Source organism: Pseudonaja textilis, chromosome 5, assembly GCF_049901715.1.
Source record: "Pseudonaja textilis isolate UNSWEBS1 chromosome 5, rPseTex1.2, whole genome shotgun sequence".
Taxonomy (NCBI): Eukaryota; Metazoa; Chordata; class Lepidosauria; order Squamata; family Elapidae; genus Pseudonaja; species Pseudonaja textilis.
In genome coordinates, this window is record NC_141994.1 from 31,584,411 (window position 1) to 31,607,452 (window position 23,042).

At 35.3% G+C, this 23,042-nt stretch overlaps 1 protein-coding gene across 1 annotated transcript in view; it reads left to right on the forward strand.

The window, feature by feature from the left end:
• Positions 1 to 15,031, forward strand: part of CAND1 (cullin associated and neddylation dissociated 1) — a 28,310-nt gene extending 13,279 nt beyond the window's left edge. The window contains exons 7-15 of the mRNA XM_026699942.2: positions 537 to 682; positions 947 to 1,239; positions 1,643 to 1,784; positions 6,687 to 8,180; positions 9,651 to 9,746; positions 11,082 to 11,251; positions 12,383 to 12,547; positions 13,782 to 13,889; positions 14,478 to 15,031. Coding sequence (XP_026555727.1) covers positions 537 to 682; positions 947 to 1,239; positions 1,643 to 1,784; positions 6,687 to 8,180; positions 9,651 to 9,746; positions 11,082 to 11,251; positions 12,383 to 12,547; positions 13,782 to 13,889; positions 14,478 to 14,702 — 2,839 coding nt within the window. The 3' untranslated portion in view covers positions 14,703 to 15,031. The remainder of the gene's footprint in view (positions 1 to 536; positions 683 to 946; positions 1,240 to 1,642; positions 1,785 to 6,686; positions 8,181 to 9,650; positions 9,747 to 11,081; positions 11,252 to 12,382; positions 12,548 to 13,781; positions 13,890 to 14,477) is intronic.
• The last annotated feature ends 8,011 nt before the right edge of the window (positions 15,032 to 23,042 follow it).

Here is a 23,042-nt window from a genome sequence, read left to right on the forward strand (position 1 = left end):
GATTCCTCAGAAGAGAGAGAGGTTCTTTTTTCTTATATAAGTATATATTTTACACTTATAATAAATCAAATGAGAAACTACAAATTATTTGGACAGATAAGAGATTGGTACTGTTTACTAATTAACTAATAAAGAGAGCTGACATCATCAGCTTAGCACATTGCCATATTAAACCAGTAGTTTTGCTTGAGATTTTGATCAGCCATCCAGAAATATATTATACAATATGGTCAGCTGTGCAAATATTTTAAATAAACACACTTTCCTAGAAAACTTACGTCCTCTCAGTTCATCCTAGATGTTAGGCACTTACTTTTAGAAAAAAGTGTACCATTCCAACAGCTTGACCTGAGAATTTCAGTTTCTCAAGGAGAATAAAAGGAGCACATTTACAGATAATGTTAAAATGTGAATGCCATGTATAAATGCTTCAGGGCATAAGCATAATAACAGCACTTACATTCTCTTTCTATGGCTAAGTAATGTAATAATGCTTAATTATTAATAGTCATCTAATTATTACTTTTATTATACAGATGCCCTAAAGAAGTTTATCCTCATGTAACCACCATTATAAACATTTGTCTTAAGTACCTTACCTATGATCCCAATTACAATTACGATGATGAAGATGAAGATGAGAATGCTATGGATGCTGATGGTGGAGATGATGATGACCAAGGTAGTTTGCGTTAGAAATAAAGCCTAATAGCTAAATGTAAACATACATATTACTAAAGCAGTATTTTTATGGATGTAAATAGGAAATTATACTGACTGAAACAAATTCTGTAAAATGCAAACTAGTATTAGTCTATCTGTATTAGCAGTTGCTAAATGTAACACACAAACACACATACACATATATGACATAAAGTAGTTTAGTGTTATCTCTGATTTTTAATCATGACTACATATAACCTGGTATCCTTTTATTCTTTTCAAGGGAGTGATGATGAATATAGTGATGATGATGACATGAGCTGGAAGGTTAGACGTGCAGCTGCAAAATGCTTGGATGCTGTAGTCAGTACAAGACATGAAATGCTGCCAGAGTTCTATAAGACAGTATCCCCTGCTTTAATTGGAAGATTCAAAGAACGGGAGGAAAATGTAAAGGCAGATGTGTTCCATGCATACCTCTCCCTTCTAAAACAAACTCGACCTGTTCAGAGTTGGCTCTGTGATCCTGATGCAATGGAACAAGGAGAAACACCTTTAACAATGCTTCAGAGTCAGGTTAGTAAAGAAAAGCATCCATAGCACCAACATGCAAAGTGCTGTGCGTGTGTGTTCAAAGCAGTATACAATTATATTACTCTTAATTGTAATGAACCGTCTAGATCAAATACAAATATTTTCTGATACAGAATTTGAATCATTATGCTGTCCAGCTTTTAGATAGCTACTTTTGATTTGTGGAGGTTAACTGCTGCATCATAATACAAGGTACAAAGATACTTAGTGTCTGAATGTGGAAATATTCTGAGAACAGACTGCTAGTCCAGGTGAGCCCTTGGCCTAATCCAGCAGGGGTCATCTTGTATTCTTATTTCTATCATTATATTAAAAACCATTCATAATTTGCATATTTGTATAGGGAGAGTAATGGTTGGATTATTTTATGAACATATAATTACAGGTTCCCAATATTGTTAGAGCTTTGCATAAACAGATGAAGGAAAAAAGTGTGAAGACTCGTCAGTGCTGTTTTAATATGCTAACTGAATTGGTCAATGTATTGCCTGGTGCTCTCACACAGCACATTCCTGTACTTGTTCCAGGTATGATTTTGTGGATTTTGCTTTAAAACTATTGCGAACTTTTAACATATTTTTAAGCACTGCTTAGTTTTGAGTCACTACTATGTCTTCTTCAGCCATTGTACAGCTATGCTATAGAATTATGTGAGAATTTAATTCAGAAATGCTATTTGGCAGTTGAGTCTCCAAATAGGATCAATTAAATATCCAAATTGAATCATATGCTTGGACTTTCTTGGCATGATTGATTTGACCCCTGAATTTCAGAACACAAAGCACATAGCTAAGATAAATAATAATAGAGCAGCAAAGAAATAATTTTTTTCTCCAAATGGAATATCTTATTTTAATGCTAAAGATTTTGAAATATTTTTCTATTATTCTGATCTGTTGAAAGGAGCAAATACATGGATAAGATTTAGAGAAATGTTCTATAGAGAAATTGGAGAGAAGTAATGGAAGTAAATATTTATGCAAAGAAAAGACTGGAAAGGACAGAATTGAGAGAAGAGGTTTCTAAGTAAAATAGTTATAAATCTTTTCAATTTCATGGAACAGCTGTTGGTTTTATGTTAAAATTGTATCAAAATCATGACAACAATTAAATTGTAGATAGGAACTCTGCTGCAAACTATTTTTCTAAGACCAAGCTCTAAATGAAGTAAAGGTTTAAATGGTTGCTACTAAGATATGGCATTACAAAAGGAGAGAAAACATGTAGCTCAGTGTTGAGAAGCTAATGCGGAGTCCTTGGTGCTTCCTGACTTGTTTTCATACAAACATTTCATTACCCAACTAAGTAACAACTTCAAGTGCAAGAAGGAAATGGGTTTTCTCTGTTTATATAGAGTAACTAGGCTGTTGTTTTATCAGAAGCAACCTAAGATTAAATATGTTGGCATTCTTTGTATAAAGGGTTTTGGAGCATTACGTTTTGGTAGATGATTGAACCAAAGTAGTGTGTGTGTGTGTGTGTGTGTGTGTGTGTGTGTGTGTGTGTGTGTGTTTTCTTAAGTTTTCGCGGGTACTTACGTGTATGGTATTCAGCTTTGTTCGGGTATTTTCCCACGTCATTATAGCTGTGCTTTTAAAGTTGTAGCAACATTTCGGCAGAATCTCATCTGCCATCATCAGGCTTCTGTATTGTGTTCGTCTGTGAGTCTGACTTTCACAGCCGTTTCAGTTTTAAATTTGGGGCTAGCCTACTGCTGTGCCAGAATGGTTTTTTCTTCATCCTGATTGGTTGGGAGTCTTGGTCTGTGTTTATTAGTCTTGGAGTTTGCTGTGTTCTGCTTGATTGGTGTTTCTAATATCTTCTGTCTGTTTTGTGGCTTTTTTGTCTTGATTGGCTGGCAACATTGTGTTCCTGTATTGGAGGCTTTTAGTGCAGCTTGGCTCTGAGTAAATGGACAGCTAGTGTTAGGAATTTTCTTCCGATTCCTCTGATCTCTTTTCCACCACCTCAGTTCTTGCCTCTACTATGTTTAATTTTTGTTCATTTTTTGTCATTGTCTCCTGGATCTTCCGATTTTACTATCTAAATTTTGTATCTCATTCTTCACTCCTCCTGTTTCCATTCTCATTTCTAATTTCATGTCTTCGTGATTCCTCGCAGTTCATGGGTTTTTACCATCATTTCCTGCATCATGGCAAGTGTTGACTCTACTGCCTGCAAACTTTGGGCGGAACTTGTCTTTTCTGCCAATAACATTGTGTCAATCGATCTCTGTCCCAGAGGTGAAGGTGTCGCTGTTGTAGGTTTCTTCCCTGATTTTACATTTGTAGTTATTGTTGCCATTTTAACTATTTGTAGAAGCTCTCTCCAATCTACCATCAACTATCCTAGTAGAATTATAGTGTCTTCTCCTTTAAATACTGTACATGTATTTATACATATGTTGTTAAATAAAAATTTTCTATTATAGGTAATCCCAGACAGATCTTATTTCAATTTCTTAAGTGGTCATATATTCTAAGGTTTAGAGATTTAAATATTAACCCAATATATATTTAGTTAATCCACTATAAATACAAGTAAATACTAATATGTTTAACCAGAAGAACATCAAATCTATGTAATCACAAAAATATTGTAAATAGTTAAAGCACCCAGCTAATTAATATATTTAAATATCTGGGTTTATCCTTAAAGAATATATATTTAATCAAAGTAAGTAATTCTAATTTTTTTTCCTTAGATTTCTTGTATAATACTTTTAAACAGGGATTGGTTGGTATAATTTATCAGTAGAACAATAAAATGAGAGTAATAATAATACTATGATAATTCTATATAATTATTCTTTGACCATCTAATTCATATGTTTATAGAATCACTTTCCAACAATTATACAATTAATCCAAAAAATTCAATCAGCATTAAGCAATATTATATATACAAATTTCTCGTATATTTACCTCTATCAAATTAATTTTCTACCAACCTCACTTAAATAGATTTGTATCTTACCAATATCTATTAAATCAGATCCAGCAATTTTTTTTTGTTAATTGTCTTACATCAGGTCTTAATTCAAAATGTCCTCATTCCAAATTGCACTGTCACTTTCTCCGTTTGTGTATTTTCTTGTTGCTCTTTTATTCTTTTATTCCCGCACAGTCACAGTTTCACTTATGAACCTTAGATAAGTCTTTCTTATTTTGTTGTCAGGATTGTCTATTAATATTTATCAGATTAAAGTTTCTTTTCCCCTCCTCTTCCGATCTTTCAATGCAGTAAAAGTTTGTTCCCAAGTTTTACACTCTTAATTGTCCTTTCGTTTTCCTATAACACTTAATCACTTTCACTTCTTTTTCTTTCTTCCCCCACTTCTTAAGTAAATGGATATTAAAGTTCTATAGTTCACTCCTCCTCACCCTTCGTCTCCTCAGGTTTCACGATCCATTAGTCAGCATAAATCTCTGCCATTGTTTCAGTCAGTGCTCCTGTCAAAAACTCCGCCGCTTCACCACACCACTCAGTTCAGAGCTTTCTTTACAGTATACACCAATCTTCTTTAAATATGCCTTTCCAGTGCTCAGCCTGCTGTTTCTCTTTTCACTCCTTTTAATTGGCTGGGCTGCTGCGTCTGGTTCTGATTGTCACAGTTGTCACAATCTCCCTCTTCTGCCGCTGGTTTTCAGGGGGTTCTTCTTCCAGTCTCTGGGATCGCAGCACCTCCCCAAGAACTCCCGTGTCTTCCCCTTTCTTTTGCCTACCCCTCCGGGGTCCGGCATGCTCCCCAAAGCCACCAACTAGCGAAAATTGGAATCTTTCAGAGCGGCGGTCCTCTCCTCAGCTCCGCACCGACACAGCGCCCAACCGGAAGTCTGGCTGGCTTTTTCTTAAGAATATGTGTGGCTGAGGTATTGGCTGTTTGTCTATCAGCCTCCTGTGTTGTAATGACCTGAGTAATGGGCTGTGGCAGCTCCGATCACGCTTTGCTCGCACAAGCACAAAGCTGAAAGCACCAGCCTGAAGATGGCGAGTGGAACCTAGTCGAAATGTTGCCAAGATATTCTCAATCTTACATGGGAAAAGACCAAACATGCCAAGACTTGTGTGTGTGTGTGTGTGTGTGTGTGTGTGTGTGTGTGTAATCATTGCCATTTTTTAATCTTAATTTTCTTTTGATAAAATCATTGACAGATGACTAGCAGAATATCATGAAAGAACTGAAAGTTTGGCAGAGAAATGTGAAATAACGAGTTAATAAAATTGCAATGTTGAAGAAGTGGTTGAAGTGCATCTCTGAGGAGTAGGACTTTCACAGTGAGGATGATGTAATTGAGAATGCTGTAGTTTGGATAGTTGGCTATGGAACCATTGATGCCACCATTGTGCCAATTTCAAAGGTCATAAAGATTGGGCTGGCATGTATAAGATAAATATTCCAGTAAATGAAGGGCCTCAAAAAGGCCTCAAAAAGTGAGAAGAAAACTTTGAACTAAGCTTCGAAAGGAATGGCTATTCATGCAGATAGTGGATTATAGGTGCAATAAAATTCTGATCTTATGTGCTACTTAGAAAATAAGCAGAAAGATTAAGTATCTGCTGATGCCCATATATAGTTTGGATACATGGCTTTTCTGATACAAAGTCACTGTTATCTGACTGTTCCAAAAAGGAAAATTTACTATGATATTAGAAAGAAAAAGAAATTATCATAGGCAATTAATATATCAGTAAGCGCTTTATAATAGGGACACAGTGGCTCAGTGGCTAAGATCTCTGAGCTTGTCTATCAGAAAGGTTCAGCAGTTCTAATGCCTTGTACTGCATAACGGAGTGAGCTCCTGTTACTTGTCCCAGCTTCTGCCAAATGTTCGAAAGCATGTAAAAATGCAAGTAGAAAAAAAGGGACCATTTTGGTGAGAAGGTAACAGCATTCTGTGTGCGCCTTCGACATTTAGTCATGCTGGCCCCATGACCACGGAGACTTCTTTGAATAGTGCTGGTTCTACAGCTTTGTAATGGAGATGAGCACTGCCACCGAGAGCTGAAAACTACTAGCACATATGTGTGAGGGGAACCTTTACTTTTACTTTTCAGCACTTTTTGCTTTTGTAGTCACTGGGCCTTTGGTGAAAAAATAGCTGCATCATAGAGTTTTACTAAGATAGCCACCAACCTCTTCAGGAAGAGGTGCCATTCTGTAAGAATTCAGTATTTTCTCACTTCTCAGACTTCATAGTGTGAAAGTAGAAAAATGTTTATTGAAATACAGATTACAAAATATTTACTGAGATGCGGGTAGCACATGGAGATAATTTGTTATATTTCCCTTATTAATTTTTGTGTTACTTAAATATAAATTCATAGAATTATTGATACAGGTTTAGTTTAAATCAGATGTTTGGAATTATAAGAAAAGTATATTGTAAGTATTAAATTATGCAAATTAATTATACATTCTTTTACAGGCATAATTTTTTCACTGAATGACAAATCAAGTTCTTCTAATCTGAAGATAGATGCTTTATCTTGTTTGTATGTGATCCTCTGTAATCACGCTCCTCAAGTTTTTCATCCTCATGTTCAAGCATTGGTGCCTCCTGTTGTGGCATGTGTTGGAGATCCATTTTATAAAATAACATCTGAGGCACTTCTAGTTACCCAACAGCTGGTTAAAGTCATACGTCCTCTGGATCAGCCTTCTTCTTTTGATGCCAGTCCATATATCAAAGATTTGTTTACTTGTACAATCAAGAGACTGAAAGCTGCTGACATTGATCAAGAAGTGAAAGAGAGAGCAATTTCTTGTATGGGCCAAATCATTTGCAGCCTTGGAGACAATCTTGGTTCTGATCTACCTAATACTCTTCAGATATTTCTAGAGAGACTAAAAAATGAGATAACTCGACTAACTACTGTGAAGGCTTTGACTCTGATAGCTGGTTCACCTCTGAAGATTGATCTGAGGCCAGTTTTAGGAGAAGGTGTTCCTATTCTTGCTTCTTTCCTCAGAAAGAACCAACGTGCTTTGAAACTTGGAACTTTGTCTGCTTTAGATATATTAATTAAAAACTACAGTGATAGCTTGACAGCTGCTATGATTGATGCTGTCCTAGATGAACTTCCACCCCTTATTAGTGAGAGTGATATGCATGTGTCACAAATGGCCATCAGTTTTCTGACTACTCTAGCTAAAGTTTATCCTTCCTCGCTGTCAAAAATCAGTGGCTCTATATTGAATGAACTTATTGGGCTGGTACGGTCACCATTATTGCAAGGTGGAGCACTTAGTGCCATGCTAGAATTTTTCCAAGCTCTGGTTGTGACTGGAACAAGCAACTTAGGATATATGGATTTATTGCGCATGTTAACAGGTCCAGTGTACTCGCAAAGTACAGCACTTACTCACAAGCAGTCTTATTATTCAATTGCCAAATGTGTAGCTGCTCTTACACGAGCATGTCCTAAAGAAGGACCAGCAGTTGTAGGTCAATTTATCCAGGATGTCAAGAACTCAAGATCTACAGATTCCATTCGTCTCTTAGCTTTGCTTTCTCTAGGGGAAGTTGGACATCATATTGATTTAAGTGGACAAATAGAACTAAAATCTGTAATTTTAGAAGCATTTTCCTCTCCTAGTGAAGAAGTAAAGTCTGCAGCTTCATATGCATTGGGAAGTATTAGTGTCGGCAATCTTCCAGAATATCTCCCATTTGTCTTGCAAGAAATAACTAGTCAGCCTAAGAGACAATACCTTTTGCTTCATTCCTTAAAGGAAATAATTAGCTCTGCAACAGTGCAAGGTCTCAAATCATATGTGGAGAGCATCTGGTCTTTGCTACTCAAACATTGTGAGTGTGCAGAAGAGGGTACCAGAAATGTTGTTGCTGAATGCTTGGGGAAACTTACTTTAATAGATCCAGAAACTCTGCTTCCACGCCTCAAAGGATATTTGGTCTCAGGTTTGTAGATATTCAAATATACTTGTATTTCTTTTGGAAATAACATCCAGAAGATTATTGAATTATTCAATACTAATAATGAATGCAGACTTGAATAAATGGATTTTGATATTGGTTTAAATGATAAAGGAAGAGGAGGAAGTCTTCAACTGTCCAGTTTTTAAATAGATCTCATTAATACATAAAAAAAGCTTTGTTGTGTCTGTTAAAATGTTTTGAGGTTTGTAAGGTTTAGTACAGACAAAATGCAATATCTGATAAATTGGATATTATTAAAAATAAGTTATCATTTGGAGAACAGGTTGACAATCCAATGCCTAATATTTATGGAAGATAGATGAAATATGCAAGAGGTGATATTGTTGGAAAAGATGTGCTAGAAAAATGGGTGATGACAGTTGTTATCGTTCTATACAAGAGTTTACAGAATAATTAAAACTGTCCAATTTATGTTAGGATCAGTGGAGCAAGAAATTCTCAAGGTTTTCCTGTTTTTTGAAGCTTAATTATTTCTCTAAAAGGATCACCCTATCAAGGAATAATACGGTTTAAAATATTATATGGTAGATTTAATTTATTTTGGCTGTAACCAGTAAACTATACTTGGATAAATTTGTAAAGAATAAAAAATACTTGGCAGCAACAAGACACCTGATCATTTCTATTTCTTCCTGAACAGTCACCTTGGGCAGACATGTGTAGGAAAAATCTATACCCATGTTGATGGATATGAGAGATCTAATCAAATGTATTAATACAAGTTCTGCTGGCACAATGAAATTTCTTCTCTGTCCTTTCCCCTTCTCAAGAAAATAATTTCAGAGCATTTTGATGAATTTTATATATTGAACAGGGGAAGAATAATTGTCCCTATCTTGTTCTGTCATTAAAACTGCTTCCACTAATGGCAATACACAGTTGGCTTCTATTCAAAAGCACTGGTACATTTTGGTTTATTCTCACTATTCCTTCATAGCTGAAGTCAGCATATGTAATTATTCCTTATTGAGATAAGTTCAGGTAAATAGTGATTGACAATATTGTCTACTAAAGATTTGGGGAAATTTGGAGTGAGGCATTGCCAATCTAATAGGTTTATTGGATTTATACCTTGCTCTTTAAATCGGTTCCCAGGATGCTTATTAGAAATTAAAGTAAAAACTATCAAATTGAAACAAAGATAAAACACCATGGTTTTAAAAACAGAAATCAAGCCAAGCACTGTGAAATAAAGAATAACTTTTTGAAAATGAGGAAAGTTTTAAACTATAATACTACACAGGGTGTCATAATAATACATGTGCCAAGTATATGAAGTAATTTCTGTTATTTATATGGAAATACTATAGAATTTTGTAGATAAATCACCAATATTATTATTACTAACATGTTTGTAATTTCTATAACTCCACAGTACAGTACACAGAAAATAAAAATGTTCTTTTATCTATGCCAATTATTTACTATTAGGATCATCATATGCTCGGAGTTCGGTAGTTACTGCCGTGAAGTTCACTATCTCTGATCACCCACAGCCCATAGACCCACTTTTAAAGAATTGTATAGGTGAGTTGAGATCACAGTAATTTTAACTGGAGTATTTAACATATATACGGTAATATAATTTCCAGAATAGTTTTAAGGATGGGGAAGACTTTGATTAAAGCCCTATTACATTAGCAGGTGTGCTTTGCTTAATTTGTCTTTTGGGAATACTGAACTTTTATGCAGGACAATGGTAGATACTAGGTGATACAGACGCCTGTTTTCATGCCTTGAAGCAACAAATGCTTCCATCAGAAGCAGCTGTTAGCTCTTGAAATAACTCTATATATAATTTTCATTAATTGCTAGAGCTGTGCCATACTTCAGATTCAAAGGGCAAAGGTCTTTGGAATGCATGTGGTCTTAGAGTTGCCAACACATGTTTCCTAAGTTACTACATTCCAAAACACCTTTTTTTCTCTCTGAGTCCAAAATTTATTTATTTATAAGATTTATATGGCCACCCACTCGGTCTCAGTGACTCTGAGCAGCTTACAAACAATAGAATATGATGCCAATCTATTTTATTTTATCTTTCCTTAAATTTATTCGCTGTCCAACGACAAGTGGACCCTATGTGTTACTCCTATATGGATAGTAATAGCAAAGCAGAGTGAATAACCAGATATTAAAATATCCAAAAAGAAAAATGTCTGGCAGAGTCACAAGAAGCCACTTTTACTTTTGTTTTCTAAGTATAACTACCTTACTTCATGTATTCTTCTGAACTGTTAATACAGTTTTGGGGAAATCTCAATTTTAGGGAGAAAAAAAAAGAGATTCTTACAAAAGTAATTGTCAAAATACAATGCTTACTGACATTTTCCCATTTGATTTTTTAAAATTATGTTCATCCTGTTTATTTGCTTGATTAAGTTCTTAAATCATGAAGCCAAGCATGCAGATCTGTGATTTAAAAAGAATAAATGTGGCATTTGTTTAAAAGAAGGAGTATTTTAAGGCATGAATAGAGTAGCTGTGAGTTTATATATAAACTGGCTTCAAGCAAACAAAAACTACATATATTGCTTGAAATCAGTTTATATATTTATGACTGCATTGTACACAATTGTAAAGAAGATTTTGAGAATAAATTATAAATATAATTGAGAATGAAGATATTTGATTTAAGTTATCGCTGTATTTCTTATCTGAACCAAGACTCACTATTTATCCCTAGATACAACAATCCAAATCACCTTCTTGACCATGAAGGGGATAAGAGGGGAAAGACATGTGCCTAAGGCTTGCCGCAGTTTTGCTCTAAATTTGGTTTAGCAGGGTACACATTTTGTGTTTCTATTTTTCATAAAATGTTGAACAAGACCAAACACTGATTGTTTCTAATTATTACAGGTGATTTTCTAAAAACATTGGAAGATCCAGATCTTAATGTGAGACGAGTAGCTCTGGTAACATTTAATTCAGCAGCACACAATAAACCATCACTAATAAGAGACCTTTTAGACACTGTGCTTCCACATCTTTATAATGAAACAAAAGTGAGAAAGGAACTAATAAGAGAGGTATGTAAATTCTACTGATTGAAGCAAGTAGTGGTGTCCAAAGAATAATTTTGTTTCTATTTAAAGTTTCAGATCCTTAAGTTTGGCCTCTTATTTGAAGACAGCTGTTTTGTTACAATAGCAATTGCAGGCATATTATCCAGTAGTGTCACACTAAATGGCATATATGAAGTGCAACATATTTTAAATAAACATTGCAAAGTTTCAATTATTATTTCTTTATATCACATACATACACAAGCCCATCATGTAACATCCCCACTGCTTGAGAAAAGTTGCTGACTCTTTGATAAATAAGGGGCTGATTGATTACTAAGAACTGTTAAATACTATAGTGATGCCACTTTAGGAATTAGTGAAATTCAAGGAATTTTATTCAGGGGTGTCATTTGATTTTTGCAAATTTCATTTGAATAGTTCAATACTGTGGACCCTGCCTTAGCACAGGAATAACGCTAGGAAGAAGTTCAGTAGTAGACATAATTTTCCATTCATTGGTCTATTTTTTTACTTGGATAATTCCTAGATTCTCTGTTCTTATTTATTGTTCATTCTTGGGTGTATGTGCATGTGTGTGTATGGAATTGCAGCTGTGTTTATGTTGCTTGTTATTCTTTAGAGCATGGTGTTCAGCCTTTTGGCTTGCCTGAGCTGCATTGAGTGAAGAGAAATTGTCTTGGGCTGCATATAAAATATTAGTTAATGTCTATAAATATCATTCAAAATTACATAATGGTAAAAGTTTACAATTTTGTGGGACTGCATTACTACCTGCCCAGGGCCATATGCAAGCTGAAAGTTGGACACACCTGCCTTAGAATATCATTAAATGTTTTAAATCATTTAAAACATGTCTGCAGAATTTGAGAGCCAGCTAAGAACTTAATCTAATTCTTGATGAGTGGCTATTGTAAACATCCATTTAGTTTTAAACTAGAAACTGAAATACAGTGCCATGAAAATGGAATTAGTAATGGAATTTTGTAATGAAGTTAACTTCTAAAGCCTTACTTTTTCTGGAATTTTCTAAAGACTTTTCCTTGTGATCATTTTTCAGTACATTCATCCAAAGATTATTAAGAACTGATAATTAAATTTAATGAATGCTCCTATTTTCTGATTTGGTTACAGGTTGAAATGGGGCCATTCAAACATACAGTTGATGATGGTCTTGATATTAGAAAGGCAGCTTTTGAGTGTATGTATACTCTGCTAGATAGTTGTCTGGATAGACTAGACATCTTTGAATTCCTAAACCACGTTGAGGATGGTTTGAAAGATCACTATGATATTAAGGTTAGTTTGTTATATATCTATCTTTCTATGTAATATAGTAACATAATTTTTGGTGCAAATGCCACATGTATTAGGAATAAAAAGATTGGGCAGTTAAATAGCTGTTTTTAACACCAAATGCCAGTTTCTATTATTTGTTATTGCATCAGGGGAGCTCCTCTGTGTCAGTTAACAATTGAAGATGGGTTAAAACAACTGCCCTGTCTTGAGCAAGACTGCTTCAGTCTACATCTTCCTTAATTAGAGAAAATGTGCAGAGACACAGACCCATATTAATGGAAGATGGCTTGAGCTATTTTCAGACCTCCTGACAAGAGACCTGTCTTTCCACCTTCGCATAGGACAAAGTGCAAGCAAAGCAGCACCAATCCTATTGGTACTTCTTTGTGTAGAAATGCCATCAGCACTGGCATGTACCAGTTAGCAGTGGAGGCATGAAGGCATTGGGTCTTGCTCAAAAAGTGGCAGTTGGCAGTAGATAATAATTGCCTTGAAGAAAAAATACATCGAGGTGGAACCAGTGTTAAGTGTCTAGATAGGATGGCCTATGAAGTATAAAATTCATTATTTTATTTTCTGATAGTTGTTGACAAATTGTGTTAAAATAGAAATAAGACTTACAAATACATGTCCACAGAAAAATCCTCGACTTACAACAGTTCAGTTACTGACTGTTCAAAGTTACAAGGCACTGAAAAAAGTGACTTATGACCATTTTTCACACTTATGACCATCGCAGTATTCCCATGGTCATGTGATCAAAATTCAGATGCTTGACAACTGACTCGCGTTTATGATAGTTGCAGTGAACACCTTTTGCAAGCTTCTGACAAGCAAAGTCAATGGGGGAACCAAATTCACTTAACCATGTTACTAATTTAACAACTTCAGTGATTCACTTAACAAAGATGGCAAAAAAAGTTGTAAAATTGGGCAAAACTCACTTAACAAATTTCCCACTTAACAGTGTAAATTTTGGGCTCAATTGTACTCGTAAGTTGAGGACTACCTGTACACAAGAGTACACACATATATTACATATGTTATGCCATGTATTACTTACATTTTATACATTGTATTACATATGTTAACAGCATACTCAATGGGTACAGAGCACTAACTTGGAGGAGTTGACAAAATAGAAAGGAATGGTTGATCTTCTGAAGAGTAGTACATAGAGTGCAACATTTCATTGCAGTGTCCAGTTTATTTAAGTTATGTTTCTCCTAACCAGATGTTAACATTTTTAATGCTGGTGAGACTATCTACTTTGTGTCCAAGTGCGGTACTGCAGAGGCTGGATAGACTGGTTGAACCTTTGCGTGCTACATGTACAACCAAGGTACTATATGAATTTATTTACCTTAATATACAATTTGTGTAGCATTAATTCAGAATCACCAACCCCTCATATTAAGCTTAACACACCTCGCTTTTTCTAAAACTGTGACTTATGAGAGTAATTTGTATGATTTCTCCAAGAAGAAAGATACATTTTAAAAGCATCATTCCTATCAGGCTGTTTCCCACCTATCACCAGTTTCTATTTTTACATGAGAATAAAATAGCCTTATTTCTGGTTTTCTGTTCATTGTCTAGACATTGTACCCCTCCAACTGGTTCTGTTAATCAAAATTGTTTTTAATCTTTATTAATGTGCATAGAATCAGGACACTACCATGAGTTTTTTCTAATTGTAAGATAACATTTTGTAACAGCTTCAGTGAATAAAAGGTAGAGAAACAAAACCTTCAGTCATTGATAATAATTCTTCATATAATGAAAGTTGCAAGACATTCTGAGGAACTTTTATTCTGATCATACTGTATAACAACTTATAGTGTGGTGCATTTATATTGATTGCATGTCTTTCTAATTTAATTTTGTTGTTGAATTATTACCTAAACATCATTTTGTTTAAATAAAACAGGTAAAAGCAAACTCTGTGAAGCAAGAGTTTGAAAAGCAAGATGAACTGAAGCGATCAGCTATGAGGGCAGTAGCAGCATTATTAACTATTCCAGAAGCAGAAAAGAGTCCACTAATGAGTGAATTTCAGTCACAGATAAGCTCTAATCCTGAGCTTGCAGCTATCTTCGAAAGCATCCAGAAAGATTCATCATCCACTAATTTGGAATCAATGGACACTAGTTAGATATTCAAACAGGGACCATTAATTTTAACCGTACAATGCACTGAATTTACAAGTTTTAAAAGAAAAACCAGAAAAATATCGAATCTTCACAATGTTCCATTTTACCTTTATGGAGACAGTTTGGCTTTTTCCCATTGTTGTTTTTTTAGCATTTATTCCAAAATATGTATTTCCATAACTCCAAAGTTGTAAGCCACACATGTTTTAGTGGATTTGGATACCCATTAAATAGAAATAAAAGTTAAAACGCATGATGTATGGAAATAGATTCCAACATCCATTTGCCCTGTAATGTTTAGGATTAAAAGTTTAAAAACTTGTGGCCATGATTTTTCTTTTCATTTTTTTCTTGAAACCAAACCAAATAACTTTTGTGTTTTATCTAACTTTGCCTAGTAGATAGGCTTTAAAAAACTGTGAAGAGTTACCATCGTACATCTTAGGTACAATTTTAAAATGGAAACGCAAGTAAATGTCCTTTTTAAATATGTGGGAATAAACAATTTTTGTCCACACTAATTTTGTATGAGGAAATTTACAAATGTGTGTAAAGCAGTATGTACAATTTATTCCTAACTAAATTCAGATTAATATATTGATATAGGCAGTGCTCTCCTTCATAGCTAATGCAGTTGGTTTGTTTCATTGCAATTATTTACATATATATCCTGTCAAGACAATTTTTCATGAGCAGAAAAAATCATAAGCAGCTATATACAAAACAATTAACAACGAAGAGTACTCTAAGCAAAGAAAGATACGGGTAGGGTAGTTCCTGCAGGACAGCTTATACAAATGGAATGAGAAACTGCTGACTTGAGCAAAAGATATTCTTTTAAACTTGTTTTTAGTTTTCATATATTTGGATGTTTAATATATCTATTTGAAAAGTCGAAATCAAGGTATTTAAAAATGGTTTTCAAAAGACAACATTGAACATTCTTAACCAAGCTTGCACAGCGTGTGGTTCATCAAGTCTCATTGTATGACCCACCAGCATTGTTAAAAAGTTATTACATTTACTGGCAATGAGTGCCTGCAGGCCTCATTGCTGCCATCAGCTCCTGCATTGCTGCTGCTTCATTAGCTTGCTGATTGGGGTCCTAGGTATTCTTTTGCAGCCTGTGATTATTTTTAATTTATTATGGCCTCCTCTTAATAGTTGGGGTACAGTAGTTATCAGTGGAATGAAAAAGTTGGTGCTCATTCCAGCCTTTATTTCTGGTAACAAATCTTGTGATATTCTAGCAATAGTGAGGACTGCTACTTGGGGCCAAAGTTAGATTTCTTCTGTAACGTAAAGGTTTGCCAAATATGCGATTGTCAATGAAGATGCCAAGTTTTTCACTTATATCTACATTTGTATCGGAGCCGCTAAAAAATGGAAGGATAGAATCAGTTAAAAAGAGGGTAAGATAAGATAAGTGACCTGACTGTACAAGTACAATAGCAGGGAAAAAATTCAGGCTATGAGAATTAAGGTTTCACCTTCTTTTCCTGTACCTTCTTTTCCTGTACCTTGCATTACATAGAGCTGTTTTAGAAGGTGACTGGGAGGAGGGGGGGGGCAGATAAACTATCTCCCCCCCCCCTTTTTTTTTTCATTGCTCTGTAGCTATGTTGACATCCTTCTATATTCCCAGTGCTAGGAAAATCTGTGAGGGGAATATTTCTTTTATCTTTTTTCTCTGAATTACCTATCCTCCAAGAAGTATGAACAAGCCTAGTGTTCTGAACTAATTAGCAGGCAGAATAACAGCTCTTATGGATATATATAAAAATTTGCTCTTATTTTTATCTTCACTTAGGACAACAGACAATGCTAGATTTTAACTCAAAGGTTTTCATCATTCCTCTGAATGAATTGTCCAGAATTAAACAATGAAAGCATGCTGATTATGGCTTCTGGGATTCACTCCAACTTTTTTTTTACTAGTAATGGTTATAAGAGGCTCTATTTCTTTTTCTGTGTAATGCAGTAACATGTTGCATTTGCGTTTGTGTGTTTCTGTTCGCCCCTTCTGTTGGGGCATTATTTGTGTGTAAGCATACACTGTGAAGCAGACTTCCATTCTGGCTATATTCGGTCTGTGATGGCGAGCCTATGGCATGTGTGCAACAGGTGGCACTCTGAGCCATTTGTGCTGGCATGCAAGCTGTAGGCAAACTTACCTCACGGCGCATGTATGAGTCTCACAGCTGATTTTTGGCAGGTTGGGGGCCTTTTTCGGCCTCCTAGAGGCTTGAAAAAAGCCTCTGCACGCTTTACAGGCTGAATAATAGGTCTGTTTTGTCACTTCCTGTAATACCGGAAGTGACAAAATGGGCCTATTATTTGGTTTGCAAAACCTCAGAGGCTTTTTTCAAGCCTCTCAGAGGGCAAAAAAGGCCTCAAACTGGCTGAATATCAGCTGTGATGCACAGTGCAGGTAAGGGGGCGGCGTGGGGGGATTGCGCACACATGCGCAGGGGGCGTGGGGGGACGTGCACATCACCTGGATGCTGGCATGCAAGCACGTACATAATTTTTGGCACAGGAGCCCAAAACGGTTAGCCACCTCTATTAGATAGAAGGAACCAGGGTGAACCAGAATAGAACAATTGGCAATATTAAAGTACCTCTCCATTAGGTATCTCCTGGAATGTTCTTACCCATTTTCAACTCAGTTCTCATTTTTGCTATTTTTTCTCCAGCATCAAACTTCTTCAGTTTTTGGAGATCCTGCTGACGGTCTTGACCTTCTTTATGTAATTTGCCCCCCAATATTGTATTAAATTTGAAAACAAAAAACAATATTGCTATAACAAAGCATAGTCTACCAATAGACCAAATATATGTTTTAGACAGACTAAAAAGAAATCTTTCATAGTTCACTCTGGACTTGTAACTCTTAAAACTTTATATATATTTATATGCTGACATACTCGTACTAGTTGGGTAATTCTGAATGAACTAAGAATGCTGATTTGCTGCTTGCCCAGATCAAAATGGAATTCCAGAGATAAATGCAGTATACCAACATGCACTTCAAAGAATTTTGGAAGCCTTATAAAATTATTAACATCTGTTTTTGTCTTTAAAAAAATGACCTGATCTAAAGTCATACACAGATTTTATTTATTTCAGTATGCTCTGTATAATAGTTTGATTTTAGAAATGCTGCTTTCGAATGCAGTAGTAAAGTACACATCAAATGTTCTGTAGCTTTATTAGTTTTAATTGAGAGTTTTGTTTAAATTTCCATTATAATTATTGAGAAATGTTTAAGAGGGTTTTTTTTTTAGCTTTTTGCTAAAATTGGCTACATTTTGTATTGTGTGAACAAAAAGGTGGGCTGCGTTCATTTACAGTTTTGCAAAACAGTTCCTCTGAGCCTCCAATGCTATATAGTTTAAAGTAAAAATACATAGTAGCATGCTGTTAACTAGAGATTCCAGCGTAAAATGTTTTTATTGACATAATATGCACATAGTCTCAGAATGAACTTGTATCCTTCAATTTATCAATTTTCATATTCATAGTACTTAGTCTTTCATCTGTCTTTTATTGCATATCATTTGGGTTTCCTGCAGCACAACATCTGCATAGAAAGATGCATGGGTGTTCACATTGCTGGCTATCTTACTTCACCATACACATTGTTACATATTTATTCATAAATACATTCAACAATGAAAACATATGTCCTTTATTTCCTACACAAATGAACCATTTGCTAGGCATTCCATGTTCACTTGTATAATTCGTGCATTTGACAACCAATTGTAAACTCATTAAGCAAAATGTTCCAGAATTTAAGTCTATCATACACTATATCATATATTCTAAATCAACAAATGTCTAATAAACTTACTTTCTTACATTCATACATTGCATCCTGAGCATGTTGATGTACTGCATGTATATCTTTGGTAAGCAGGCAACAGTATTACAAATATAAATTAGTCTCCAGATTAGAGATCATTGCTTGCTTAGACAGTTGTGCGCACAGCTAAGTTAAAACTGCACTTCTTGCATTTTGGCCTAAATATGACTAAAATCTGACTGGTATAGTCCTTATTGTCAACTGAAAAAATTAAAGTATAGGTATGACCAATGCCCATGCAGTATTCTAGAGTCTATTCTAGACTCTTAAAAGGCATTTGTTTAATTTTCAATATTTCTATTTTAATACTTAAATTACCCTTTGTTTTCTGCCTCACAATACCAAGAAATCATGCCACTGAATTTCAGCTATAATGGCATCATTATACTGTACATTATTCAGCAATAATGTATCACACAGGCTATTAGTGCCTTGTGTTCTCTTTATGTTTTACAGTTGTAGTGATTAAAACATTCCTGTTCCTTCAGTATTTTTCCTTCAAAATCAGAAAAACAGCAAAGGCAATGTACCCTGCTACTTGGGAAGCAAGAATGATAAGGCCCTTAACTAAGCCATGCTTGTAATTGGGGCTACTTAAGAACAGCCAGCAGGACCCTGCACACCTTGGGAAACTACTGTCCATCACACAACCTGCATTCCTGTATCCTTGCTCTGCTCATGAAGTCTCAGCTATATGATTGGGACTAGTTTGTGGAACTCTGACCTAAATTCTGGACTGAAACAGGCCACTTTTGTTTCTCTGCGGTTGTCATGACCTGATTTCCCAATCCTGCATGCTGTAGGTTGCCTGCCTTCTACTCCTGCCTTCTTGTCTCTCATGGTTATGGCTGTCCAGAAGTCTCTGGACCTCTGCGCTGGATTTGAATTCTCAGCTTTGGAGCTGCACTGATTCCAACAGGAGTAGTCCTTGATTACTAGACAAGGTCATCTCTGGGTACAAATGCTCAGCCAGGAATTGTATCTACTATTTTAGTTTTTTGAAGTAGACTTTCATCATTAAGCCAATTGCAACTTGCCTTGGTGTAATTGTTTTGTCTAGAATAGGACAATCAGCTCTGCCACCTGTTGATTGGATCCCTACTCTTCCTAGCTACTGAAAGCATCTAGGGAGATAAGGAATAAACCGAATTAGAAAAGTAGTATATGTATCTTTGACAGGAAATTGAGCTTCAAGCTCTGAACAATGTTCCTCAATAAATAATTGTTCAATTCAGTTCAATCTGGAGTATAATCATAAAGTTAGAAAGGGTCTTAGATTTTTTCTAGTCCAATGCCCTGCCAGGGCAGGTATCCTCATACTGTACCAGAGAAATAGTTCTTGTACCATTTCTTAACTTGTCTTCATAGCAAAGGTTAGGAAGTTGCTGAGACTTCAATTGACAAAATATGGTACCAAACTACATTGATCTCTCTTGTGGATGACAGTGGGACTGGGAAAGGTGATCTGATATTTTTTTAGTCTTTGTTACTATCAATTGTGGTACACATTAGATTAGAATGATTACATGGGTGTAGAGTGGAACACAATATTTTATAGCAGTATTCTGTGTTCCTCTTGTAACAATTTTAATCAATGGTAATTAAAGGAGAAAATTATATGATGCCTCAGGGCTTTATTGTCATTTCCCTCCTAATATTTACATGGACAAGTTGGTCAGTTTGCAATCACTTGGATTTGTCAAGTCACTAAACCAGCTGCTCTAAAAATGGAACCTCCCCTCTTTTTGCTTTTTTTTAAATAAAGTTGTTCAGTATAACATTAATTATCGTACCTAAGGCAGCATCAGATTTCCATCTATCTTGGCCATTTATGTTTCCTTCTCTTTCAAAGTTGGCTAGATGTCCTAGCTAAAACTGTTTTTATGATGTTTTGTTAGCACTTCTCACATAAGGACCTACCCCTCCTCTAAAGCATTTGAAGCTATATTCTGTTATTTATGTGAAGCATCGACATCACAAATAATGCTGTGGATATAATTTACTTGGACTTCAATAAGGAATTTGATAAAGTAGACCACAATCTATTATTTGGTAAGTTAGAAAAACATGGGTTAGACAGCATCACCACCAGATGGATTTGTAACTGGGTGACCAACCACACTCTACATGTAGTCCTCAATGGAACTGTACCTACATGGAGGAAAGTATCCTAAGGCTCTGCCTTAGGCCCAGTACTCTTCAATATCATTCATCAATGATTTAGATGAGGGGATAGAAGGTGAACTAATAAAATTTGTAGACATCAAGCTGGCAGGAGTAGCCGACACTCCAGAAAATAGGCTCAAGGTACAGAAAGATCTTGACAGACTTGAACACTGGCCCCTATCTAACAAAATGAAATTCAATGGTAAGAAATGGTGTGTGGAAGATCTCTTATTGACATTCCTGTTCAGAATTTTATTATTTTACTACTCTAGTTTTCATGCATTATGGCAAGGAATTAAAACATATGATAGAAAATTTTCAGTAGAATCAATACAACTTTTTCTCTAGCCATCTAAAATGTCAATCTTTTAAAGCTGAAGATAAGCCAATTGTAAAAATTAAAATATATGAATATTTCAAGGGCTGTCTTATCCTTGGAGCATTTTGGTTAAAATTTCAAGGGTTGGTTATCTACAGATGGACTTGTAGGTGTATACACTACATAGTAGATAGTTGCTTTGATCAGAACAAAACAAACAAACGATGGCAATTTTAAGAAATTACCTTTAAATTAAGATACCCGATCTTCATATATCAACTACTCGTCACGCATAAATCATTATCTCTCCCGGAAACATACTGTATATATTGTAGCATCTTCAGGAGATAAAGAGGAGTCAGACTGACATCAGTAACATTGCAGCATTGTGATGCAAGCCCCTTTTTGGCATGCCTCATGACTTCGCATGCATTCCCCAAAGGGTGCAAATTTCATCTGATGAAAACAGTGAGTGCTTGTGGGCACCATTCAGCACACACGTATACAAAATCCCCCTTCATCCTTCCAACAGTAAAGAAAAATAATAAAATATAAAATAAGTAAAATAATAATATAAAATAAAAATAAAATGGAAGTCTAGTTCGGGGGAAGAAAGGAGGGTGTGAGGCAAAACAAGATGGAGCAAAAACAAAGACGCGGTTACTAAACAAAAAGAAATAAAAAAGCTCTTTTAGAAAAAAGGTTAATATTCTGAAGCAGTACCTTCCGCTCATTCTTTCATTTTCAACAGCTTTTTCTATTCTTTCCATTTCCTTCTATGTATGAAGGAAAGATAATTCTCTCAACTCACAAATTATCTAGGGAAAGAATTTTCTGTTTGATCAATTCAATGTCTGAATAGAGTAAGTGTACTCATAGTATCCATGTCTTTTACCCAGTTGGAAGATGTGAAATAAACAGTATGTGATGTTTATTTCTCATAATATCAGGATACAATGATGAGTGTTAAATTCTGTTTGGAGCAGACTGTGGGGAGAAATTGGCCACCTGAGATCAGACTTCTGTTCCCAGAGTGCTGCTGCCTCATAGATGGTGTCATCTCACCAAAATGGAGCACAAACATCTTCTCTCAGAGGAAGATTATATAGCAGGGAATAGGAATTAACTTGAATTTTATTAGTGTTTGCATTCATTTTGTGAATGGGATAGGCTGTAGCCCTTTTATGTGTATAATTTTCAAGTGTTCCTCACAAAACAGGGGAAAAAAATCTTCATCATTCTGTCAAATGAAAATTAGCATCTAATTTATATTCACCCTTCCTGGAGCAGTTTGATCTCCCCCACCAGAAGATGGCGCACTTAAGTCACTGATGCATTATGAAGCCTAATGCATCTGTTAAGCAAATATTGGTCACAGAATCACATTCATTCTAAAATTAAAGCTCAGAGGAGGACTGATTTATGCTTGATCCCCCTGCAAAGGTTCATGTAACTGCAGGGCAACACAAAGGCATACTGTAGTGAATGGAGTTCTTTTAGATCCAGATAATGACCATGACAGATTGTGACTGATTTTTTAAAAAACAATATTTAATGATTTTCTTTCTTATTTTAAACACAATCATTTGTTTCTACAGTCAGATTTTATATTATTTGCTATGTAGTATTAGTTACATACAAAAAGCTAATTAGGATGTACAGATGCAGAATAACAGAAGCCCCCTGGGCAGAACAAAGTCTTTGCAGATAAAGCAGTGACCATAAACCAATTAAAATACCCACATTTAGGGTACACTGGAGCAACAGACTCTAGGGACAGAAATGGGACAAGTAATAAGTTTTTAATGCAAGGCACTCATATAATTCTTATTCATTTTGTTTTTGCAAAAACAAAACCCTTTGCATTGGTTTTTATTGGATTTTAAACCATTTATTTATTCTGCATGGTCCTGCTTATAGCTCAATAACATACAGTCTTTTTATTTTTAAAATGGACAATTCCACACATAGGACATGGAATAGATAATA